Source organism: Chiroxiphia lanceolata, chromosome 2 (assembly GCF_009829145.1).
Source record: "Chiroxiphia lanceolata isolate bChiLan1 chromosome 2, bChiLan1.pri, whole genome shotgun sequence".
Classification (NCBI taxonomy): Eukaryota; Metazoa; Chordata; class Aves; order Passeriformes; family Pipridae; genus Chiroxiphia; species Chiroxiphia lanceolata.
The window spans coordinates 76,347,830-76,374,498 of NC_045638.1; the positions used below are offsets into that span (position 1 = coordinate 76,347,830).

Below are 26,669 nucleotides of genomic sequence, written 5' to 3' on the forward strand. Positions count from 1 at the left end.
AGATGAAATGTTTTTAAGGAAAGTGTGGGCACTGATGAGGTTTACTGCAAGTGATGTACAGAAAAAATGTTATCACATTGCCCCTCAGCTCTGGAAGCAGATCCAGCATGATGCAACTGCTTCCCATATCCCGCATGTGCCGGTCAGAAGGGAGAGTGATGTCTAAATAACTGCCCAGGAGAGTCCCCAGAAGAACTACATACACTCAGCTTCTGCTGGTAAAACAGTCACTCTGTTATGCTCACCACAACAGAATGGGGAGGACAGGACGTTTACCCCTAGAGAGAAGTTCTCTTAGTGCAAGAGCTATGGCTCTTGCACCTTTAGAAACAACATGCTTGGGCTTTGCCCAGAAGCATCTCCTGTACACTATTAAAATTCACTGTCTTTTTTCTGTGGGAGACACCTCCTCTCCACATCATAATTCTTCATAGTTTTCATTATGTTTGCATGAATTGTCTCATAGCCTTTTTTTCATTGTTTGGTCACCAGGAATCATATAAATTCCTCTTTGGACCAGACTAGTGATGCCAGAAGCTACACCAAAACAAGGAGCGTCCTGCAACCTGTTATTCCCACTGTGCTCTAAGGTCCTTATTTCCACTTGCACCACTCAACTTCCTAGTGGGGAAGCATTCTCCCAAAGCCCCACATCAGTCTGCTGCGGGGTGGGAAGGTGGCTGCATGCACCTCAGCCCCACTCTCACTGCACACTGCCCTGCTGGTTTCCACTGACTTGCTTTGCCATAACAAAATCTGTGTTTTCTTTCACCACAGTTTTCTTTCTCTGTTGCAGTTCAGTCCTGAATAAAGCCCTTCTTCAATGGAAAAGTTTCAAAGGACATTTTACAAACTATTCAACTAGTGCAGCGTACTAGATAGACACATACTTTGGTGAGACACTGCAGTGTGTGGTGCTCCCACCAGCACAAAGCTGAGTTGCATCAGAGCCTTTAGAATGAAATCAGAATGAAATTACTTCCCAGATGTGACTATAACGCCCAGGTCAAGAACTTATGTTCTCTGCTATTTCTTCGGGAAAACCTTAAAGGAGAGTAAATCGGAAACACTGCCCCGTTCTTCCCTCGTGGGAAAAGCTGCCTCTTTGTATCCACTCCACAAGACTACGGACACGTCCTTCTGGAGCGGCGGGACGCGGCGAGCGGAGGGGCAGCCGGGGGGCCACGCTCCGGTGCCCGAGGAGCAGGGAAAAGGCGTGCCGGGGCTGCCTGGCGGGAACCGCGCCGCGATCGCCACGGGGGGAACCGCACCGGCCTGCAGCGGGCACGCCGGGCGGGCGTGAGCTCCCCTGGTAGAGGCAAGGCAAACACCGCGCCGACCGCACAGCGCTACACCCGACTCAACGCGGGCCACCCGCTGTACGACACGGACACGGGGCGACCAGCCACTCCAACTTCCCTCCCAAGCCCAGCTCCGGCCCCGAGAGCGCTACCATCTCCCCTACCTGCCTTGCCCTGCCCCTCCCCGCCCCGCCCCACCGGGCTGCGCTGCGGTGGCTCCGGAGGGTGTTGCCCATCCGCACCAGGGCGGTGCGGGGCGGTACCGAGCGCCCGCAGCTCCCGCCGTCCAGGGGGAAACGCGTCCCGCGGGTGCCGGCGTGCGCGGTCCTGCCGGGGTCCGGCCATGCTGGTGTGGCCCCGCGCTCCGCGGGGGTCACCGCTGCCCGCTCGCCTCCGCCCGCCCGCTCGCCGATAAGCAAAGCCATGACCGCAGCGCCCCAGGGGCCAGATCTCAGTTTTCTGAACGAGGAGGAAGCCAGGGCGATTTTCCAGGTGCTGCAGAGGGACGCGGAGCTCCGGCGGGCAGAGAAGGACAGAGTCAGGTAACCGGGTTCCGCTCCCGCCCCATCCGTGCCCGACGTGCCCGCGCGGAGCTGGAGGCGCAGAGCGGGGTCTGCGGGGCGCGCGGCCCCAGCCCCGACGGGAAGAGCGGGAAAGGGGCAGCGGGAGGGAGGGAGGGAGGGTGCCCCGCCGCGAAGGGGCTGCGCCGGTTAGGGCGCTGCGGGGGCAGCGGTGCTGCGCGGCAGGGAGGGCTGCGCTCCCAGTGGGAAGCGGCGATCCTGCCGGGACACCGGGGAGCGCCAGCGCTTCCTGCCAGCGCCGGCGGCTGCGGGGCCGCCCGAGCCGGGCTTCTGAAGCATCTGGAAGTCGGGCTTCTGAAGCGTTTGGGAAACGCGTGTTGTGACAGAGACGGCTCTGAGTCACGGCTGCGGCTTCCCTTGGCACCTCTCATTCCCCGGGGAGGAGGAGGAGGCCGCTTCTGTTCTCCGCCGTGCTGCTGGCTGGGTGTGTGGGCTAAACACCGGTACCCGGGAGACCACGGCGACGGGTAAGTTGTACCGGACCTTGCAGGGAAACGTGGCGGCTCTGCAGCTCTCGAGCAGATCCCGGAGCCGATCGGGGCAGCTTTTGGAAACCAAGCCAGGCACTCACCTGACTGAAAGGCTGTTCACAAGACTCCTGAAAGTGACTTAATTGAATGTCCTGTGCCGTATGAAGATATAGGGCAACCTCGACCTTATAGGCAACCTAGCCTATATTTCCCGTATGCAATCATCAAAGCTATTTGTGTGGATAGTGAGAGCAAACGTCGAGGAATTAATAGAAATTATGCTGGAAAAATAAGCCGTTTATCATTAAAGGTTATAATTTCTTCCCCCAGGTGAGACTTGGTACCTTGTGAAGTGAAAGGCAATGTCCTCTCAGATTCGCAAGTGGGCACTTTTCACAAGTAATTCTTTCGTGTAAGATGCAGAAGGAATGTTAATGAGTAACACTTCCGTCAAGTGGATTTTTGTACTGTGTATTTTTTTATTTCAGTTAAGTGCATTTTATGATGGGCATGTTTAAACATTATATGTCAACACTGACTTACATCTTAAACTTATCTTAGTTTTCTGTGGCACATGAACTCGGACTGAGTTAAGTTTGGTGGTTTCTTTCTTCCATAATTTGGCATTACTTTTCTTTCTTTGATTAATTTCTGTTCCATGTGTCCCATTATGACCCCCCCAAAAAGGAGGAATATTTTGCTGGATAGGGGGAATTACATAGCTGCATAGTTTAAAACCCTAGGTGAGACTGAAGCTGGAGTAAATGCATTGAGGCTTTCAATGATGTACAGAGTCTTGTGAAGCAATAGCCTGCACTTGAACTCAAGGCTTTCACCTGCCCCCAAATTTTGTTTCTCCATCTGTGTGCTTAGGACTTTGTCAATAGAAAGTGTTCTCTATGCAAAAGCTGTCAAAATAAACATGGTATAACAGGATGTTTCTGGTGATGCTTTACTGAGATGTAGTCTGTTTAAACCTCAGCTGAAGAGGCATTCACAGGTTGAGCAGAAGATAGGCGAAGTGTTTATGACCAAGGCGCCATACTGAAAATCTAGGTTAAACTCTGGATCTCTCAAAGGCTTTGTATGTGTCCTTGGGCTAGTTTCTTAATCTCTCTTGGGCCTAATAAAAGTACTTTCTTTCTCACTCCACTTGTCTACCTGGTCTTATTTAGACTGTAAGCTCTTCAGGCCAGGGGACTCCCATCAGGAGCAGACCGGTTCCAGTCTGTGTGGTGTTGCCCTGTGCTACTATAATCAAAGTAATAACAGTGATCACCCTGGAGGGCCAAATCCTGCAGTTCCTATATGACCACACTGAGCTTCAGAGACTCTAAACAAAATTGCATTTGTTCCTCTTTGTCCCATATGCCTTCCTCCATGTCATTCTTATTACTATTATTTTGATAATTAACTTTGTAGACTTTTTTCAGTTTAAAAGATTTAAAATAATGCCTGAGCACTGTGGCAGCCCACTCCTGGGATATTTTAAAAGTGTGATTTTGAAGCTATTTGATTTATGCCATCAATCACATGAGGCATGTAGGAAGTACTGTGGAATGGAAGGAGCAGTGCCATCAATATTGATTTTGTTTGCACAGAGTTACTGAAGTGAGTTGTCCTTTGAACTGCTCTCGAGCATGGTTTTGTAAAGAGCTGGTTGGAGCTGGGCAGAGCCAGGGAGCAAGTCAATAACAAACATCAGGCTCACTGGTCAAGTTTGTTCAGTGACCATCTGTATTTACAGTATAGGTCCCTGTATAGAATGATCTAGATGGGATTGACAGAGGGAATGAAGCATTTGCTGGCAGACCACAAGTCAGGTTCTAATGATTGTGCTGATCTTGTCCATGCTGTTTGATGTCATACGAGCAAGCACATAGCTGTCTGCCAGTCTCTTAAAAGATCAATGAAAAATTGAAATCCATTCCCAGATATAACTCTGGAATCAAAAAAGCAGGAACAAACTTTTCTCTTTTTACAAGTTGCATTTGTTATATAGAAAAATGTTAACACTAGTTAATTTTGAAACATGAAATAAGATCAGAAGATGAATCCTGGCATTCTGTGTGGTTTATTGTGTTCAACACATGACAACCATAGTTCAGGGGAGTTGATTTTCAGATAAACGCAAATGTATTGCAGTGCAACATGAAATACTGACCTCCTCAAATTCCTCCTCAAACGTATTGAGCTTGTAATTGTTTCCAGATAAATATATATGGTTTTTCTTTTCTTATTGCTTACCTACACTGGAAACTGGGTAGAACCATTGTTTCTCTCTTCACCCAGACAGCCCACGCCTTTGTGAAATCAGATGCATATTGGGGATATTTTCTGGGAAAAGGCTAATTGCTTTATACAACCCCTGTCATCTCCCTTTTTCTCTGTAGCCTTTGTGTGGAGTGGGAACGTGTGAGTTGGGTGGTCAATTGTGTGCCTTTGTGTAATTCTCAGCCCCACTTAGTGTTGTCCCTCCCTGTTCCTCCTGATGCCCCAGCACATTCTCTGGGTACTGTCGGCCTTTTCTTGGCTCCCTTGACAGGCTTCAGACCTCTAAGCCTAGCCTGGAAGACCTCTCAGTATTGCTTTCACTTTTATGCAGAAATTAACTGTGTGTCCTGTTGGACCTTTATTTGTTCTTGCCACTGGCAGGGAGCCCAGCTCCTGATGTGCCCTGGGCTGCAGGTTCCCAGGACTGACAGAACATTTTTTGTCTTGTTTTCTTTCCAGTGCCCTCTCGTGGCTCCTCTCAGCAGTACCTTTCAACAGCCACAGCAAATCAGCCATATCTGACACCTTCCTCGAAACAGAGAAGCAGCAACAGTCAGCTTTGGTATACCTCACATGGCTGTTCACTGCTATATGCACTGAAAATAATTCAGAAACTTATTAATCACGTATTTAATTTAAAAGTAAATGTTAGTTTTGGACTTGGGTAACACTCGGCTTCAGTATTCTTTGTTCATCCAGTCCATCTCGTTCATAATACCAATTCAGAGAAAACCTCATTCATCATAAGTGTTAGCGTGGGAGAGAGATGGAGTTTAGGGTCTGTATATCAATATACATGCATTGTTCCATAATAGTAATTGCACTGTCAAGGCAGAAGTCCAACTCAAGTTATGAAATGCTAGTTTAGTAAGCCTGGTTAATGAAACTGGTGATTTTGCAGATGCTTGTGGAAGGAGGTTCCTTCTGACAAATATTTCAATCAGTTAGATGCCCAGGAGAAGATATGGAGGAATATAGCATGATCAAAGTGCAGTATGACTGCATGTTCAGATGACTCCTTAGCAATTCAATTTCTGTAAGAATGCAATGAATGCTTGCTGTAGGCACAGTTACTAACACCACAGGTCAGCTTTCCATATGTAATGAAATAGCCCTGAAAATCACAACATAAAAATACTCCAGATGTTATTTGACTTATGGTTTCAAGACTTCAGAGTGCACCCAGTGCATCCTCCTCAGTGTTGTTCTGCAGCTGCTGGAGACAGAAATAAAAAAAGAATTGACAGCTAATATTTGCATGGAGAGCCCCAGGTCCCAAAGGCTAAACAAACCTGTAGGTGCTTCTCTTTTCTGTCCTTTATCCATGAAGCTAATGGGTAGGGTGAAGGGAGGCTGGCTGCTTCCCATCTCTTCCGGACAGCACTTCAGAGCCTGGCAGGTAGCGGAGGAACTGACAGTCTCTGTAGGAAGGCTTAGCAGCAGTAGGGCATGAAGCTATGGGATACAGAGGTGGAGCTACTGCCTTTCATCTCCAAGGAAGCTCCTCCCTCTGCAGTGTGGAGAGGCGGGCAGTGCCCCAGCAGGTACCTTCCCCGGCAGCTTTGGGGCTCTGATGCCTCATAGTGTCTGAGCACTGGCTGCTGAGATGCACCTCCACTGCTGGAGCAGCACCAGGGCCCACAGAAAGCAGCTGAGAGGAGCCAGGAAACATGGAGCCAGCTACTTAAAAGAGGCTGCAGGTAGGGGGATGTGGTATTGGAACAGTGGGAACAGCTGGTACAGTTGCAGGTTGTCCAAGAAATGGATGGTTGGGAGATATAGCAGAAGAGCTAAGGATAAATAGAAAATGTATTTAAAAGCGCACAAGAGCTCTCTATTCTTTAATAACTTTTATTTAGGAGATTTGTCTGTTTCATATAATGTTCCTATTATGACCACATACAGTAGCCTTGTGCTGGTTTTGTTTATTAATCCTTGAGAAAAAGGGAAATACTCTTATCTTCACTTTCAAACAGGACATTGAAAATAACTGAAGGACTGAGCCACTGAATGGGGAAATAAACCTACCTCCCTGAATAGCAGTTGTATCTCCTAGATCATGTTTCGAAAACTAACTATGCCTGTATTGTGTGAGGATTTCTTTCTTTTTTTCAATAGGAAGAATGGCAAAAAATTAATTACCAACTCTAGAGCATATCTTGGGCACCAGCCACTGTCTATGAATAGGAACTGAAAAAAAGAAGAAAAGGGAATGGAACTTTTGGAAGAGAAGAGCACTTATTCCATTTGCATTAATTTGTTTTGCTCTTTTCCAGTTGTTTTTTGCTTTTTTAAAAAATTTATTTAGTAGATTTATTTTACAGATTACAACGAGCATAGGTGGCAGCAAAGCAGAAGTTTGTTTTAATTTATCCTCAAATTAAAAGTTGAAAAGCATATGAAATTAATTGGGAGGTAGTCAGCACCACTCAGTCCTTCACTCTTGCTGACCCATTAACAACACATGATTCTTGTGGGAAAGATGAATCCTCTCCTTAGACTGTTCTAAACAGTCTTTGCAATAAATCATTTGGATGTACTTATTTGTTACAGGACCACAACTGTTCTTACTGCCTCACTGCAGATCATCTACTGAGTTCATTTGTTGCATGTAATTCCTTACTGTATTTTCTTGGTCAACATTTGCTCTCATGGGTCTGCCAATAGAAGGCAGGAATAAAACTCTGCATGGGAAATGTATCTTTTCATCTTTTTCCATTCTCATAACCTTGGGAAGGCATTTGTTGCAGAAGTGCAGACATACTCAGCTTTGTATGTATTTGAGCATACTCATATTAGGTACTTCACTTATATTGTCTTGCTTACAGTTTGAGGGGTATGCCATTGCAGCCTTTGTTTTGTCATATTCACAGAAGTAGTCCTCTTTACCCTCTTGGAGACTAAGAGTAATTTATTGGGTGTTAGAGATCTAGATTTGGGGCCCAACTCCTCAAAATTACAAAGAATTTTTAGAATGAACTCCAAAATACATGAGGAGAGCAGGCTGGATACCAGGAGAGCACTACCTGGGAATATTGTTGTTTCAGTGGAGCTTCCTCCCTGAACAAAGCATTAATAAAGAAATTCTTTCATAAGAGATACTCCACCCGGGAATGTCTCAGGGCGCAAGTGTTCTATTGTGTCTTGTTTGTGGAGGAGATACTATTATTACTTTCCACTGATTCTGTGCCACCTGCATGTTTAGTGGTTTGTCAACACTTAGGAAAACAGGTCCTTGCAGCCTTGAAGCACTAATATGCTAAAGAAGTGCAAATAGAAGCAAAAATGGCAGAGAAGACTGATCTAAAAACCTTTACGCACTTTGGTAAACAATTACTGTCATAAATAATCCCATTTTGGGACTTCCCTTTTTTGAGTGGAGGTACTGTAACCAAATGCAATTAGTTAAGTTGCATATCGAGTTTTTTCCTCATTGTGTTTTTTCAATAGTCCTATCTTGTGAGTCCCGGAGGAACTGGGACTTTACATGGGATGAGGAAGAGCATGTAGAAATGGCCAGGGGTAGGTGGGCACAGCATGTGTCTTCTTCTCTGTCAGTTTTTAGCCCTGTCCATCTGGGCTAAATAGACCAAAGTCTGTGGTGTAATTCCAGTTTTACATCTACAGAGCAGAGTCTGGACCAGCATTGCTGCCAGCTCATTGGTCTTGTGCTTTCACAGTGAACTAATTCCAGTGTCAATCCTTTCCTCCAAAGCTTTGTATTTGAGAGCAAGGGACTTCCTATAGTGTGTGTGATGGCAGACGGAGACCCAGAATCACCTTTTGAGTTGTGTTACATTTTGAAGAGCTTGTCTGCAGTGCACTGAATGTATTTCTTCTTTCTTCAGGTTACTGGGGCCATGGTGGTTCCCCATGGTGGTTCCCCACAGGACTGGCAGGGCAGGGACTTGCTTGCCCCCAGGGCCTGTCCCACCCTCCCACTACCCCAGCAAGACAGACAGGCAACCCCAGCTTGTCACTGTGGTGGCGTGGCCAGGCTAGGGGACTGAGTCAGAACCAGGGTCGGGGTCAGGCCTGATGAGGGCACATGGGTCCACTACAGCCCAGTGGTGATGGGGCAGGGCCGTGGTGATGATACAGGGACGAGGTCAAGTCATGTAGTCATGTCAGGGTCAGGTGTAGTGACAGTGACCAGGGTCAGCCATGGTCCCATGATGGCTGGGCAGGCCACGGGTGGGATGGCCAGGATGAAGCCAGATTGGGATGTCAGCTCGGGAGTCAAGGCAGTGGCTGTGCACAGACAGAGCTGGGGATGCATCTGGGGCTGTAACTGGGGCAACACCCAGTGGGACAGCCTCCCTTTAAAAGCAGCTCCCAGGGAAAGGAGAGCTTGCCATTGCTGAGGCCTGTGGCTGTCTCCACGGCACTGTTCTCCAAGGCCACCAGCTCTGCTCCTCCCGAGCTGGTCCAGGGCCCTAGTGGCCAAACCCACAGAAGCAAGAAGAACATAGGACACTTTGACCCATGCTCATTCAGACAGAGGCCTTGTGCCAGGGTTTTCAGGCTATTGAGGCTAATGTTTGCATTTTCAAGTGACAAGATAATGTAAAAATGGAAATCACAAAGATTATTATTGTTATTGTTATCTAGCTCAATTCTGATTTCACTAGGGCTCATAAAAATAAGACACTGTTGAAACTGATGAGATTTAAGCCAATGCTTACTGTTAAGCCCATCAGTAAACATTTTCTAAGTTCAAGCTTAATGGTAAAAGTAGAATTAAATGGACTTTGTCTATATGGATAAATTGACCAGGCTTCAAAAATAAATAGGTCAGACACAGCAGTACAAGCAAGCATTAACTACTGAGTAGACAGTCAATATGGGGAGTTATTCTGGAATAACTAATGCAGAATAGTTCAATTTTGTTAGGTTTACCATGGAAATGTGACCATATTAAGGAATCGTACACCTTGTAGGAAATCTGTACACTTCCCATGTTTGACCTTTTCAGTAGTAATGCCTGTACATTCTCAACACCATCTGTCTCCTCCACAATTCAAGTGCAGAAGTTAAATTAATAATTGACATTAGTGGATATTGGAAATGGCCATTAGGTGGAAAAAGAAGCAAGCAGAGTCATGGAGGTGCCTGGAGAACTGTCTGAAATGCTAAAAACATCAGCAAAGTTGATGAAACTCTCACTTTAGCTCAGCTTTCTTATATATGTCTATTAGTTGTTTGTAATGCCAGTGGCATGTGTGTAGGGTCACTGGACCTCTGGAAGGTAATGCCACTGAAGTGTAACTCCACTGTTTGTCACTGCTGTAAGGAAAGAAATGAATATCAGTTTCTCATGCTGACAGCTTCTACTCACTGTCTGTGTCCCAAGACCTTCAAGTCCTTGCACATATTTCAGAAATAATAAATTGGTTATGCCAGTAAGTCAAAAAAGTGTGACACAGAAACGTCTGATTTGTGTTCAAAGTGGCTGGATATCTCCCCACCTGTACTGGCACATCTGTGCTCCAGTGCTGTGCTCAGGTTATATGTGTCATGTAGTCCTGCCAAAGACTACAGCACGTGCTTTCTGTGGTGAAGCCCAAGGTGCTGGAGTTTTGCTGAATTTGGTCCCCGAGGTACATCCAACTCTCATATCCATCTGTCATGCAGCACTTGCACCTCTTGTAGTTGTGGCTGTTGGCGATGCCTGGCTAATGGCTGAGAGCAAAGCTAGTTGGGCTGTATGTCAAAACTTCAGCTGATGTTCATTGGTTTCTATTGGATACTGTTTTGATGGCATTTGAAAAATGTTGCATGTGTCTGCCTCCATTTCTTCTTTAAAATTTAGGTTTTGTCAGTGGTTTATGTATACTGACTTTAATCATCCTTTAAAATCTTTCTGTTCTCTGAATCCACTTTTCAAGTCAAGTGGAGTTTGGCCCAATGGAGTTTTGAACTTTGGGCACAGAGGACCTTTTCTTCTCTGTTGCACAAATTTAACACAGGACTATGTAAACTATGGACTGACCTAGTTTTGTTTTTTTCTGTACTTGTTTTATAATGAAAAATTACTTAATTGCTCAGAGCTTACAGTCTGAAAAATTTCACTACTTATGTATTTCAGGCAAGAAATTCATTAGAGCAGGTAGGGGAAAGTGGAACTTTTTCATGAGGATTTGTGCATCTAAATGTTCGGATGAAATGTACTTCTAATCCTTCTTTGCAGCTAAATTATTGTATTAATGCTGTTCAGTGTAATAAACTATTTAAACACCTGCGTTTTAAACTCCTACCAGAAACTATATTCTTTTCCTCAGTCTTACCTGTGAAATAAATAGGTCAATGTGCTAGCACCGTATTAACTGTGACCAAACACATCAAAACCACAAAACAAAACCTAAGAGTAATTGATGAAAAGTGCAGTCTTTTTACACTTTATTGCATATAAATTACGTACAGTTTACTTTGTGGTTGGTATAATCAAGGAACCACAGTACTTCTACTTGCTGTATCTTTGGATTTTTAGACGTAGGGATCTGAGTGCAGAAAGCTGCAATCGGGGAAAGCTGCAGTGGTGTGACTGGGGTGCTCTACAGTCTGTTTCTTCCTGCATTATAGGCTTCTATGTTGTTAAATGTATATTTATATGTATATATAAAATTATATACATCTAAATATTATATTTTAAAGTATTATTATACTATAATATTTCTATTTCCAGGGGAAGAGTTGTGAGATTCTAAGCTACTATAGCAGAGGATCTGCACAAGTATATATTATATACATGTATATAAACATTACATTTCCAGATGAAAAACATCCACTGTGTCAACATTGAAAGCTTACATTAATTCTTGTGACCTCTTTCCTTAATTTAAAGCAATGTAAATGAGGCTTTTGTAGTGATACAGTAACACATAAACTGTCTGCAGGTACACTCAGACCTGTCTTACTTCTGTTGTCCAGAATTGTAAACTCAGCTCGTTGTGAGACTCTACACACTTAACCTGAGATTGCAAAGGTATATTTTGAAAGCCCTACACTTCAAGCTTAGCTCTGTACAAACTAATGTCTAAGCCTGTTTGGAGCCTCTCAGTTTTAGGGCTCTGTCCAGACCCAAGGGCTGTCATACACAAACCTGCTTGTAGAGGTGAGACCTTGATCTTAATTTGAAACAAATTTCCCCTCATTCAGAGTTCTCAGCTGACCTGTGCCTTGTTCCTTGTTTTTCCTCTTATATTGTTTCCTGGGAAAGGTTTTGCATAAAGAAAGTCTTAAAGTAACACGAGCAATAGCATCTACATTGTATGTCTTTGTAAGGCAGTTAAATTTATAATACATGGCCGAGCTGTAAATACTTGCATAGATGACTGTCTCTTTGCATGCTAACAATATTTATAAAAGGTCTCACAATTTACGAGCAGCTCTGCCCTGGAAGAGTAAATATGTCTGCTGTTAATCATTAGCTTCAGGTTTACTGAGAGACCTGATCTTCAGCCATTCAACCCATCTTGTGGCACGCATGGTATACATATGCATTTCCATGTAAGATTTCCAGGACAGGAATTCAGGAGCTGAAAACTTACTCCTGTCATTCAATGATTTTGGATTGAGACTACATCTATCCCTGCAAACAAATCAGAATCTTTACATGGAGAATTATATCCATTGCCTCTATTAGCATGTATTAATGGTAATGGAAACACCTATTAATGAAGTAATCTCATTAGAGATATTAATTACTACCATTCAGAAGCTGTATGACACACTTTAAAACGATAGGTAGCCTTTCTTTCCATTGCATCATGGATTTGTTTTGTTATTACCCTGTAACATTGGTAGGCAGCTTGTGTTGAGAGTATAATAAAGTAACACCCTTTTTTTTCCCTATCATTCGCAGCCTGTACAGAGAGATTTTAACTCATCTGTAAAACATTCTCAGAGTGGAGCTTTCCCCTGTTTTGCACACACTGTAGAGGGAATGGCAGGGTCATGGCTGAGCTGGAAGATCGCTGACAATTGTGACATTACTGGCAGTATTCACAGAATCATAGAATATGCTGAGTATTCCACCTCATTTACTTTCATTGACCAGCTGCCCAAAGGACTAAAAGCTTTCATATTCTAAGTATGTACACATTTTAAAGGATATGTACTTAGCACCTTTTCTACTTGTTCCAGCAAGGCTGAAACAATGTTTTCACTGAAAACCCAGGGTAGCTGCTAAAGAAATAGTAATACAGTAACATTTTGAGGCACTGTTACAGCTTGAGAAGGGTGATTAATCACCCGTCAGCTCCCATGATCTGTTTTCAAGGCTCTGTGCTCTGAAAACTTAACTTTATGAAGACAGTCAATGATCTTCTAATTTCAGGGCTTTAACTGAGAACTACTAATTCCTGAGCTGCCAGAGCAGAGAGGAGTTATGTGGTCAGCATGAGAATTAACTTTGTCTTTGACCTTACAACATTTCCTAATTTTATTTTTCAAAGGAAAGTGTCATTCTGTGCTCTTACTCAGGGAAGCAGAGAAAAGCTTCAAGGGGAAAGGAGTGTTAGACTTGATTAAGGAAAACAGCAGCTAGTGTAAGTCATCTGCAGTATATTTATTTCATATAGTTTAATATGAGAAGCTAATGCTTTGGGGGAAAAAACAGCGGTACCTTTTGGCACTGTGCAGAGAGTGCTTAAGTTAAAGAATTATAGACACAAAAGACATTGTGACTTATAGAGTAGGAAGAAGTATTGAACACACAGTGGAAGTCCGATGAGAATGTTTCATGTATGCTGATAGTCTCGCTGTCTGTGGGGGTTGTGTGTAATCAATGTACACATTGCCACTATATTGGGCTATCTCAAAGCCCAATTTAAAAGAATAAATTTGCTCAATAGAACTAGTGTAATAATGTCAGAATTGTGATTTTTTTCACACTTTTTAATGAAAAAGAAGAGAGATGGAAATGGAAGGGTTTTCCCCAAGAGCAGATAAGGTGGATCTTCAGAAAGGGCAGAAAAGATGTTCTGCCTTTAACTCATATATTCCCTGACTGTGTCCCTGACAGACACAGCAGGACTTAATGTGTGAATCCGATATCTATTGTCAGAAAAGTGTTCTGACAACAAAATTACATTTACTGTTTACAGCTATGTTTATGTAGCCCTACTTGCTACTTGAAAGGATATCCTGCAGAAGTGGTAAATGTGTGTTTTAAGTTCTTCTGCCTATTAAATGTACAGTCGGGGAGGAAAAACTAGAGAAGATAAATTCCCTTTTCACTTTCTTCTGACTTCCATTTGGTTTTGCACATTTCCAGAATCTAAATATTTTGGGATAATTGTGAGCTGGCAACTCAATGCAGCCATCAAAGTGGGATTGAAAACATATCCCATACAGTTCAGTGCTGGGCTGTGAAGTGTTTACCCTGTCCTTCAGGTGAATCTTTCTTAGCGCTTCCAGTTACCCTTTCCATCCAGGGGTATCACCAGAAGGTGACTCTCCCTCCCACACCCTGGCCTGATGCCTGTTCAGGATAGTGAAAGTCCTTCCACTACATTAATTGCCCTTTGGGTCACAGTCAGTAACAAGAACTGAACCAACACACTCTTTGTTCTTCATTGTTGTGGCCCATCCTCTTTGCCCACACACATCTTCAGTTACTCAGATAAATACATCTGAAGGCAACTTGGTGGGTTAATGGGCATTATAAAAGGAATTCATAATAACAGAAACCACAGAAGGATGAAAAGGATGAAGACTTAGATTAAAAAACTAGTATTTCAGGGGAAGGAAAAATTAAATTGGAATGGCTGATTGGCAACGACCTAGCAGGTTAGAGTGGAGCATTATTCCAACACATTTTGTTCATCAAAAAAGAGGAGAGTTTGATTTTTCAGAGAATTACTGCAGAAATGCTTAACTTTAGAAATATCAAGGAAAAAAATAAGTGCATTTTCAGTTAGGTCTTTTTACATTGCCTTGTAGTATGTGCAACTAAAACATGGGAGTAATTTTTCCTCTGTGATTCACCTACTTGTGCATAATGTTTTACATATGAGACTGACTTGGTTCATTAGCCAAACAGACAGCAATATGAAAGAAAAATAAACAAAAGATGCTTTAATATGAGTAAAAATATACCAGCTAATAAGAATAAAGACTGCCTTAGAAAACAGACCTATTGTGTGTCTGAGGTGCTCAGAAAGAGTACGCTGACTCTGTATTGTTGTTTTTCTTCCTGGTAGGATTGCACCTACCTCTGGCACCTTGGTAACCAGAATGTTGTTGTTATTGCTATTATATGTCTCCAGGAAACAGCAGATATAATTTTTTTCAAATTACTTCAGCTTTGGTAGTCTTTGCCATTGCCAGTAATACTTCTTTTCCCCTTCTTTTCCAAATATGACAACTTGAAAGTACGTCTTTAAATTATTTTCATAACATTAAAAGGAACTCTAAGTAAAAAACATTCCTACATTGCATTTTAGAGCTACTCATGACTATGACAACACCCAGAGTTTTCTAGAAAAATAACTAGTTACAGAAGTGGTGGAGTTGCACAGTTCACCAGTGTGGCATAATGTATAAAGCAGTGGGAGGGCATAAGCTGAAGTAAAATAATTAGGAAAGAACAGATTCTTCAACACTGTTTTTTAACATCTCTAGCCATTCCCTGCTAAAAAAGTAAGGAATATAAACAATAAGAAAAGCTTGGTTTAGGTAACTTTTTGCAAGTTATCTGCCCTGCTGTATTTTTTATCTAATGTTTTCAACACTTTTTATCTGCAATCCTTTCAGCCTTGTCTTCTCAGACACTGAGAGCTTTGATCCAATGAGCAAATTGCACCTGCTTATCCTTCACCTGGTGCAATTCCTTGTGCTGTGTATCTGTTCTCTTGTGAGATGTGTGGTAAGAGTCCTTTAGGGCCAAATCCTGCTCTGCTGAAATCAATAGAAATCATAATTTCTGCTTTGGCAAAAGTGAGATTGAGTCCTCTGTCTCCTGCAAACAGCAGAGGTGTCCCCAGATGTCCTATTTGGCAACCTGGTTTCTACTACCTTGCGCATCTGTCTTCTGCTTTATATTCAGGATGATGACGGTAAAGAAAATACCTTTCCTCTTACGGTAGCAATTAAAGCTTCTTATTATGCTAATAGGAAGTGGCAGGGGAGGCTACACATCTATTGACAATATTTATGATAACCCACATAAAAGTACATAGAAACATTTAGGTTAACTTTTCCCTGGAGATGTCCATAAGAAATACTGGGACATCCTTGTACCAATAAGGAAGCGATGTTTTTAAAACCAATGCAAAGAAATCGCTCCTGAGTGATTCATTAGTTTAGATGCTCTGTAGGATAATAGATGGGAAAAGGTAACAAGGTGTAGCCTGTGAGGTCATTTGGGATTGCTGCCAGCTCTGGTTTGTGGAGCAGTCTCCTGTAAGTTATCCTGGGAATGGACTTGCCTTTAATCCCACAACAGCTTAGAGGTACTTTTTCCATCACAGTGATGTTGTCTCCTCTCAAGAGGAAGTGACTTCAAGTGTCCAAACATGGCTGTAGACAAACAAGAAGGAAGGATGGATGGAGCAGACAGGGAAGCAGCATTAGTACATTTGATTTAGAGGGCACTAGGTGTTTTGACACTCCTACAGAGTAGTGTCTCAATATATAAATGGTAATCTGAGTAACAATAGCGCTGCCTCAGAGGCAAGTTCATTGCAATACTCACTGCAGATACCATCTCCTGCTGTAATTGTTTCTTGAGACTGGCTTTCCTTCTGGCTCACAACTGTCATTCATTAGTATCATGAGGGGGCACATAAACTTGACAGGGCAGGTATATAGGGAAACAATGTGGTTTGGCGGGGGAGTCATCACGAAGGAGAAGTGCTTAATAGTCATGCAATATTGCAATTACAGATTGTGTATCATATTATTTGTTGCTCAGATAACTATGTATATAGAGTTCCATATGTGAGCCTGTGCGTGCGCATAAATATAAATACGCACAAGCAGTTTAAAGGGTTTCTTTGATGAATTGAGGATGACAGCACAATTCAAAAGCAGTACATTCACAGATAATGACTGTAGATAATGCCAAGCATCTACTCGTAAAGATTTTACCGTGTTTAAACATTAAAGTCAGTGTTTGCACAAGACTTCCAGTACATTTTTCAGTGCAAGGCATGTTCGTGCAATATGGTCGACGTTAGAGCAAGTGTGGGGGTTTTGTATTTTCCTTTGTCTCTGGAATGCGCAAACGTGAAGCGAGTAGACGGTTATGTATCCATCCTGCCCGCTTCCCGGCCGCAGGTGCGGGGTAGCAGCCCTGCCCCGGGACACGCACAGGGACAAACTGTGATCCCGGATGCCGCCGCTGGGTGGCGCCAGGGCCCCGCCCAGCCGACTCCCACTGGGAACGGCGATCCCAGCGCCTCCTTCCGAAGGGGGTGGATTGTAACAGATGGTCTCTTTGGGGACTCCAGCAGAGCTGCCGTAGCCTTGTTTACTGGGCGGGCGCTGTAGCTGCAGCCACTCCCCGAGTACCTCATGCCTGGCTCTGTGTGCTTTTACTGCTTCCTACTGGTAAGGCCACAGGAGTGAGGTCATGGCGTTGGCTCTTGAGAGCACATTGTTCATCCCCTCTTGTTCCTCATCACTGCCAGGCTGCGTTCCAAGCTGCAGAATGCATTTACAGTGTTTAGTCACTCCCATGGTGTGGTAATATCTGTGATGAATAACATTTTTGCCTTTCTAATAAGTTTATTTGGAATGGCTAGTACTTGTGCATGTGGCTGTGTAATTTTCAAAGGAAGTACTCATTTTCCAAAAATGTCTCCCTCCAGCCTTCCTGTTCATCAGATGCCACCAGATGAACAGTAGGTGCTAGTATGGACAGTGTACTCTGTATAAATTCCAGATCAAAATATATCCATTTCCAGACTACATATTTAATTTTAAGTGTATTTTGGGAGGCAGTGTTGTCTCAGATGAGTTTTTATTGATAACAGAAATAACTTATGTTCTCTGAGAACATCTGTATTCCTAGGTATGGGTTTTACCACTGATTAAGGAGGCAGATTTACATGAAAGCCTTGCTCAAATGTTGGTATTACATCTCCAGGCTGTGCACGAAGTCTTGTTTTGTTGCCATCAGAATCAGTTGGGGGGTGGATTTGCTGCATTTACGTCTGTACTTTAGGCACTTGTGTAATGTCATTTGAAAACAAGTAACTTTGCATGCCCTTTGCACTATTCCCACTCCTTTGTGACTGTACCTTGTTCTTTTATGTCCAGCTAAACAATTCATTCCTCTACTTCTTGGTCTAAAATCTGAACTTACTACTAAATAACTTCTTCAGTTGCAACCACATGTGTGTAGCTTGTGCAGGCTTCACCTTAGTGTGGCAGAACATTCATATATTCATTATTAGTTGCCTCCATACATATTAAACACAGGCAGAATCCCTATGCAGCAAGGAAAGAGGAAAATGTGATAAACTCGTTGAACATGTTGCATGAATATCTATTAGCTGAATTCACAATTTATTATTCTCCTTTGCATAGAAAATGTATAGTGGACACCTCACTGTCAGGGCGTTTATCTTCCTCTTGAAAATAAAAATAATCTTGTTATTGCTTCTACTTAAATGAGTGACTAAATATTTCAAAAATTGCTTTGTTAGGGTGTTATTTATTCTGATTCGATTATTGGCTGAACTTAATGTTACTTTCAATTAGTTTTAGAGTGCTTATGAATTATTACCTTATTTTTGCAAGGAAAAAGAATGCACTTCTTCAAGACAGAGAATAATTCAACCATATGAGTCGTCCACTTAACCTGGTCACATAGTGTCGTTTGTTAAGATGGAGAATTTTCCTGTCATTAAAAAATTTTATGTGATTACTGTGAATGTATCATGTCCAACTGTATCTTTTAAAAAGTCATTAAATGTAGAGATATACTGTAAATATTTAAATCAACACCAGGGAGAGTTCTTAATGATGTGCCTGTAATATCTAAAATGGCTTAAAATATTTTTTTTCCCTTTCTAGCAAACTTCTGAAGAGAAAGAAGTCTGAAAAAGGGCTGCAAGGAGTGACTGGAGAATGGTTTGAAGAAATAAAAAGAAAAAAATTTCAGAATTACACTGATGTCAATAGAATGTTAAAACCACCATTAGAGCATCAGCTAAGGAAGAGCAAAACCACCAGTGAGTTGCGTTTTTCCATTTCCTTACATATATAATAACAGTCACCAAACCAATGTCTTACAGCATTTTAGAGTGTCATAGAGTTTCTGAAACTGCAGACTTTCTTCTCATATCATAGTTTTACCAAAGATATATTTTCAAAATGACTATGTTTCTTTAAGCAGATTCTGTTAAAATCACAGCTGGGAGTCACAACAGAAAATTCCTGATACTGTTATGCCATACCATACAGCCTAGGCTGGAAGGACATCAGAAGGTCATTAGGTCCAACCTTTTGTTGGAAGGGGAGCCTGGATGAGATTATTTGGAACTTTCTGCAGTCACATATTGTAAACCTCCAGTGATGGGGACTCCACCACGTCCATGGTGAGGCTGTTCCAGTGATTAATTGTCCTTTAAAACTTTCTTTCTTAATCAAGATGAAGTTACCGTAATTATACACTGGTGGTTTTCCAATCAAAGCAATGATGTTTGCTTTGTACAAAAATGTTGTGGTTTAACCCCAGCTGGCAGCTAGGCATTACACAGCTGCTCACGCACTCCCCAACAGTGTGATGGTGGAGAGAACTGGAAGGAGAAAAGTGGATTAAGACAGTTGAATAGGTAAAGCAAAAGCTGTGCATGTAAACAAAGCAAAACGAGGAATTCATTCAATACTGTGCATGGTCAGGCAGGTGTTCAGCCATCTCCATCACACATAACAGTGACTTGAGGAGACAAATGCCATCACTCTGAATGTCACCCACTTCCTTCTTCTTCCTCTAGATTTTACTGCTGAGCATGATGCCATATGGTATGGAATGTCCCTTAGGTCAGCTGGGCTCAGCTGTCCTGGATGTATCCCCTCCCAACTCCTTGTGCACCCCCTGCCCACCCACTGGTGGAATGAGGTGAGAGGCAGAAAAGGTCTTGACTCTGTGTAAGCCCTGCTCAGCAGTAATGAAAACATCCCTGAATTATCAACGCTATTCTCAGCACAAATCCAGAACATAGCCCCATGCAAGCTACTATGGAAAAAATTAACTATCTCTGCCAAAACCACATTCCATACCATTTACCTCACTTCCAGGTCCCACACTATCCAATACATCCTCATTAACTACCCCGCTGCCTTCCCATCATTTGATACAGGTGACATTCCCTTAGTCTATGGTTTGCCCCTGTAAAACATCTGTAAAATGTCCACTAATGTCCACAAAATGTCCACTAAGTTCATTTAGTTCATGACTTCGGGCTCCATGTATTATAGTGGTTGCTCAGGACAGGAGAGGTGGTGTGTTGCATGGACTTACTGAGGACCAAAGCCAGCTCAGGCTGTCCACTGCTGCACTTGGCACTGCTCCTTGCAAGGCTCATCCTGCACTGGTTTGGGTGGTTCCTGCTATAGTAATTCCTATAACATACAACTCAAATGATGGGCTACAAGAATTAAAAGGTATTTTCATTACAGTCCCCACCCATGGTCCCCTTGGGCCAGATTATGAGGATTTAACATTGAAATGAACTCCTACCCTTGCTCCCAGCCTGGCTAGCAACAAGGGGTTCCTGCTATTGTATAATAGAATCAGCTGGGTTGGAAAGGACCTCTGAGATCATCAAGTCCAACCCTTGATCCACTACCACTACAGTTGCTAGACTATGGCACTAAGTGCCACATCCAGTCTCATCTTAAAAACCTCCAGGGACAGAGAATCCACCACCTCCCTGGGCAGCCCATTCCAATGCCTGATTACTCTCTCCGTAAAAAATTTCTTCCTAATATCCAACCTAAACCTCCCCTGGCAGAGCTTCAGCCTCTGCCCTCTTGTCCTACTGCTGGTTGCCTGGGAGAAGAGACTGACGCCCACCTGGCTGCAACCTCCTTTCAGGTAGTTGTAGAGAGTGATGAGGTCTCCCCTGAGCCTCTTCTTCTCCAGGCTAAACAACCCCAGCTCCCTCAGCCTCTCCTCACAGGACTTGTGCTCGAGTCCCTTCACCAGCCTCATTGCTCTTCCCTGGACCTGCTCCAGCACCTCAATATCCTTCCTGAACTGAGGGGCCCAGAAGTGGAGACAGTACTCCAGGTGTGGCCTCACCAATACTGAGTACAGGGGAAGAATCACTTCCCTGGTCCTGCTGGCCTCACTGTTCCTGATCCAGGCCAGGATGCCATTGGCCTTCTTGGCCACCTGGGCACACTGCTGACTCCTGTTCAGCTTCCTGTCAATCCAAACTCCCAGGTCCCTTTCTGCCTGGCTGCTCTCCAGCCACTCTGTATCCAGCCTGTAGCACCGCACGGGGTTGTTGTGGCCAAAGTGGAGAACCCAGCACTTGGCCTTGTTGAACCTCATCCTGTTGGAATCAGCTCAACTCTCCAGCTTGTCTAGGTCCCTCTGAAGACCATTTCTGCCTTCCAGCAGATTGACACTACCCCGCAGCTTGGTGTCATCTGCAAATTTGCTAATGGTACACTCGATCCCCTCATCTAGATCATCAGTAAAGATATTAAAACAGGACTGGGCCCAGCACTGATCCCTGTGGGACACCACTAGTGACCGGCCGCCAACTGGATGCAGCACCGTTCACCACCACTCTCTGGGCCCGGCCATCCAGCCAGTTCCTGACCCAGCACAGAGTGCCCCTGTCCAATCCATGGGCTGCCAGCTTTTTCAGGAGTATGCTGTGGGAGACAGTGTCAAAGGCTTTGCTGAAGTCCAGGTAGACACATCCACAGCCTTCCCCTCATCCACCAGACAGGTCACCTGATCACAAAAGGAGATCAGGTTGGTCAGACAGGACCTGCCCTTCTTAAACCTGTGCTGGCTGGGTCTGATCCCTTGTCCATCCTGTAGGTGTTGTGTGATCGTACTTAGGATGATCTGCTCCATAACCTTGCCAGGCACTGAGGTCAGGCTGACAGGCCTGTAGTTTCCCATGTCCTCCTTGCAGACTTTTTTGTGGATTGGCATGACATTCACCAACTTCCAATCATCTGGGACGTCCCCAGTGAGTCAGGACTGTTGGTAAATGACAGAGAGCAGCCTGGCGAGCTCTTCTGCCAGCTCCCTCATCACCCTAGGATGGATCCCATCTGGTCCCATAGACTTGTGAGGATCCAAGTGGCTCAACAGGTTGCTAACTGTTTCCTCCTGGATTACAGAGGGCTATTCAGCTTCTTATCTCTGTCTACCAGCTCCAGAGGCCAGTTGTCCTGAGGACAACCTGTCTTACTGTTGAAAACTGAGGTAAAGAAGGCATTAAGTACCTCAACGTTTTCTTCATCTTTTGTAACTATGTTCCCAGGCATGTCCAACAAAGAACAGAGGTTTTCCTTGCCCTCCTTTTGCTATTGATGTATTTGTAGAAGCACTTCTTGTTATCCCTAACAGAAGTGGCTAGATTGAGTTCAAATTGTGCCTTTGTCTCTCTAATTTTCTTTCTACACAGCCTAACTATATTCCTAAACTCTTCATGAGTAGCCAGCCCTTTTTTCCATAGTCAGTAAGCTCTCTTTTTTCCCCTTATTTCCTTCAAAATCTCTGTGTTCAGCCAGGCTGGCCATCTTGCCAGCTTGCCTTTCAGCACACACTGTGACAGCCTGCTCCTGTGTGTTCAAGACTTCCTTCTTGAAGCATGTCCATCCCTCCTGGACCCCTTTGTTTTTAAGGACTGTTTTCCAAGGTACCCTCTGAACCAGTCTTCTGAGTAGGCCGAAATCTGCTCTCTGGAAGTCCAAGGCAGAAGTTTTATTGATGGCCCTCTTTGCGTCTCTGAGTATTGAAACTTCTATTATTTCATGGTCACATTCCCATAACATGCAACTCACATCTTGGCTTACAGCAATTTAAAGGTATTTTCATTATCGTCTCCACCCCTGGTCCCTTTGAACCTCACCATCTGGTTTAGCATTGCACTGAACTCTTCCCCTTGCCCCTGCTCTGTCTTGGATACTGCAGGGGTGTATCTGCTCCATGTGAAGCCACAGTTTCTCCCAGTGTATACTTGGTGTGACATGGACGTATCTACAGCCACGGTCCATTTGAAGTGCATGTTTTCCAGCAAGGCCTCCTCCATAGGCCATAATGCCTTCAAAGATACAACGTCCTTCAACATGATCTTACCCATGGCTGCAGTCCCTGCAGGGGAGTACCTGCTCTGTCGTGGTCTTACCCATGGCCACACACTCTAAGGTTCTCCAGCATGACCTCATGCACAGCCACAGATGCTTCGAGGTGTACCTTTTCCAGTATGGACTTATTCTTGGGCCACAATCCCTTCAGAGGTACACCATAACCATGGCGCATTAGCATTCCACTAACAAGCACTAGGCTCTAATGTACAGTCAGGCAAGCGAGCCCCATGGCAAGCACAGGAGCCTGTCAATTAATAGCTAAACAGCAAGAACAGCTGTAACTTCAGTCTAGCACATTCCATTGAAATCTGTCATTATCTCAAATCCTTTGAGCCCTACATTGGGCATCATATAGGACTGTCGTGGTTTAACCCAAGCCAGCAACTAAGCACCACCCAGCTGCTCACTCACCCACTCCCCATCAGGATGGATGGGAGGCTAAAAGTGACAGAATTTGTGAATTAGGATAAAGACAGTTGAATAGGTAATGCAAAAGCCGTGCTTGTAAGCAAAGCAAAACAAGGAATTCATTCACTAGTCTCCATGGTCAGGCAGTTGTTCAGCCACCTCCAGGAAAGCAGGGCTCCATCACACGTAACAGTGACTTGAGGAGACAAATGCCATCACTCTGAATGTCCTCCCTTCCTTCTTCTCCCCTCAGCTTTATATTCTGAGCATGTTGCCATATGATCTGGAATGTCCCTTGGGTCAGTCGAGGTCAGCTATCCCGGCTATGTCCTCTCCCAACTCCTTGTGCACCCTGAGCCTACTCATTGGTGGGGTTGTGCAAGAAGCAGAAAAGGCTTTGACTCTGTGTAAGCCCTGCTCAGCAATAATGAGAACATCCCTGAATTATCAACACTGTTCTCAGCACAAATCCAGAACATAGCCCCATGCAAGCTACTATGGAAAACATTAACTATCCTAACCAAAACCAGCACAAAAAGACATTTCAGTTTTAACCTAGTTTTCTTAAAAATCTAAAAGCATCTAAATGATATTTGGAATAAGTAGATGGGTTTGAGTGAGAGAGGTTTGAATGTACCAGTGGAAAACTTTTCCTAGTAACACTAGGCATGCCAGTGCTGATTATCAGGGCGAGTGTCAAAACCTGGGAAGTTGGCCTGACCAGGAAGGAACTTCTGGAGATCTCTTTCACAGGTTCTGATGACCATCCAAAATGAACATGCACAAGAAACATGATGTCTCTATAGCAAGCATGGTATTCTGTACTGTCTTTCATCTTCCATCCAGATAGTTTTCATGCATAATATATGCTTTTATCCATTCACATTTCTGCATGTTTTTCACTGATCTCTTCCTGTTTGTGCTTCATATCAACTGGAAGCAGAGTCATGTATTTCAAAAGAAAAGTGAAGCCTACAACAGAACAGATCTGTCTTTCCTGACCATTTTTCCTCCAACATCCCCTCTAGTCCACAGCTATCTATGAGTTTTCTCTTTCGGAGATGGTCTAATTGATGCATTAGCTAACTAAACTCTGTGTAATTGTTCTCTGGTATTTAACTTTGAAAGCTCCTATTTCAGATCTGAAGAAGAGGTTGTGTGCCTCAGAGGCTTGTCTGATATTTCCAAATGTATAAGTTGGCTAAATAAAAGGTACTGCTTCCACCTGCAAGCCTTGGTCTGTCTACATCCCTAGACCATCCTGGCTACAGCAGAGGGCTGTTAGGACTCTCCTGATGTCACCTGCATAGTCAAGTCAATGCCTCTGAAAGGAGTAAAGAATGTGGCATTTTGAAATACACAGTGATTGTCACTGAAGTGAAAGCCATATATTACACACAGGATTTAAATCACATGACATGAATTATTCGCTTCATTTTGGACTAAGTCCAAAATGCTACCCTTTGCTGTTGTTATCAGTAGCACTTTGCTCTAATTTCTTGATTTGCTTTCTCTTACAGTCATCAGATAAGCCATTTTCAAGCTGTTGTATTGTTTAGGCATGCATTGTTTTAAATGTAAAAAAAATGTAGTGCCTTATTCCTGAGTGAAGTCTTGTTTCTTATGTGATACAGAAGACAGCTTAGTGTGAATTACTGTTATGTAGTTACATTACAGTCTATTAAGCCATTGTATATTCTGGGTGGTCACATTTATATTTCTTATAAATGTGAAAAGAAAGTGCTAATGATTGTGGGTACCTCAATTTTCAAATGTCTAATTTACCTATATTTTGAAACAGCTATGGTTTTTGTCATGGTTTGAGCTCCCCCAAAATCCAATTTCCAAATTCCCTACAATTTTCTTCAATGTGAGAGGGGTTTTCAGACATAACACATCTACTTACATGGGGAAATTATATCAAAATTTATTACTAACACAATAAATACTACAACACATTTATATACAACAATTCTACCTATCTCTCCTATGGTAAAACAATATATTTACATAGATCAAATCTCTCCTTTCCCTCCAATAAAAGTTCAGAAGGAAAGAAGAAAAGGTCTTTTCCACTTTCAGGGCAGCAGCGTCTCTCCTCTTCGAGGCAGCAGCTGGATTTGTTGTAGTTGGAAAATCTCTCCGTTACAACACAGGGGTTTTTTTTTTCACCCCTCTCGGCCCTTCAGCTCCAACCAAAGGTCTCTCCCATGGGCTGCAAAGCAGGGACAAAACTCGCCTTACCACAGTCATATCATGAAAGTCCCTTCCTCAAGGGATCAGGTTCCCTTGAGTCAGAACAGTTTAGTGCGCTCCATTCAGTTCTTTGCCCCAAGTGTTCTAACAGAGCTCCTTTACTCCGTCTCAGCTGCCAACATGGCAGAGGGGAGGGGGAAGGCCACTTCCCCCCCATTCCATCCTGGTCCAGCTCACAGGACGTCTCCGAGTTCTCAGCTCTTCTCTCTCTCCCTGGCTGCTGCTGCATTTTGGGACTCCCTAAAAGTTTGGAAGCCCATCCCTCCTCTTCAGGAGGTTTCTGGGTTTTGGGAAGGTAGTCCAGTCTTACCCAAAACAATCTCTGCTGAGTTTTCTCTGCTCTGTTGCCAGCTCTCCCTCCTTGCAGGACATCTCTGCGTCTCTCAGCCTGGCTATGTGCCATGTTGCTGGTTGCCGGCTATCTTCTTGGCTTTCAGTCACAGCTCTCCACTCAGTGCTGCCTCTGCCGCCGCTTTTCTGTCTTCTGCTGCCCACTCACAGCGGAGAAACTCCCCCAGCCTTTGGCCATGGCACCCGATCCAGTTTTAACGCTGTTCTGGGTTTCCACAGCCCCAGCCGGGGGCTGGGGGCCTTGGCCCCCCAGCGGGGCTCACTGGCCCCCACTCAAACACGTGGCATCTCAAACCATGGCTGCCTCTCTTCCAGCTGCCTAATCCGGTCTCCTTTTCTGGTCTGTTGTAATATGTTAATTTCACAGAGGCGAATTGTAGCTTCTGATTGGCTCTACACCAAGAACACCACTCCCCGGGGTTAACCACTTTCCAACTCCAGGGGAAAACCCTTTTTAACCCACAACAGTTTTCAAATGGTTGAGTGCTGATTACTTTCTGAAAATCAGCCTCATTTATCTACATGCATCACCCCAAAACCGATAATACTTTTTGAAACTTTAGATCTGTTTATCTTTCTCTGTCTCCTAGTTAGTCATTACAAAACAGCAGGTCACATGGTCTCTCCAAAAATGTCAGTAAAATTGGATTTCCCTGGCATAAAAGGTAAGCAAAAGAAAATTGTTTATGAAGATATAACATTTATATATATTTTAATACTGTATTTAGTAAGAA

The 26,669-nt window shown here is 43.8% G+C and overlaps 1 protein-coding gene across 3 annotated transcripts in view; it reads left to right on the top strand.

The window, feature by feature from the left end:
- Nucleotides 1-1,620: 1,620 nt before the first annotated feature.
- LOC116783400 (protein O-glucosyltransferase 3-like) overlaps nucleotides 1,621-26,669 on the top strand; it is a 63,749-nt gene continuing 38,700 nt past the window's right edge. For all 3 annotated transcript variants that reach the window (XM_032680941.1, XM_032680937.1, XM_032680938.1), the window contains exons 1-2: nucleotides 1,621-1,843; nucleotides 18,652-18,809. In XM_032680941.1, coding sequence (XP_032536832.1) covers nucleotides 1,725-1,843; nucleotides 18,652-18,809 — 277 coding nt within the window. In that variant the 5' untranslated portion in view covers nucleotides 1,621-1,724. The remainder of the gene's footprint in view (nucleotides 1,844-18,651; nucleotides 18,810-26,669) is intronic.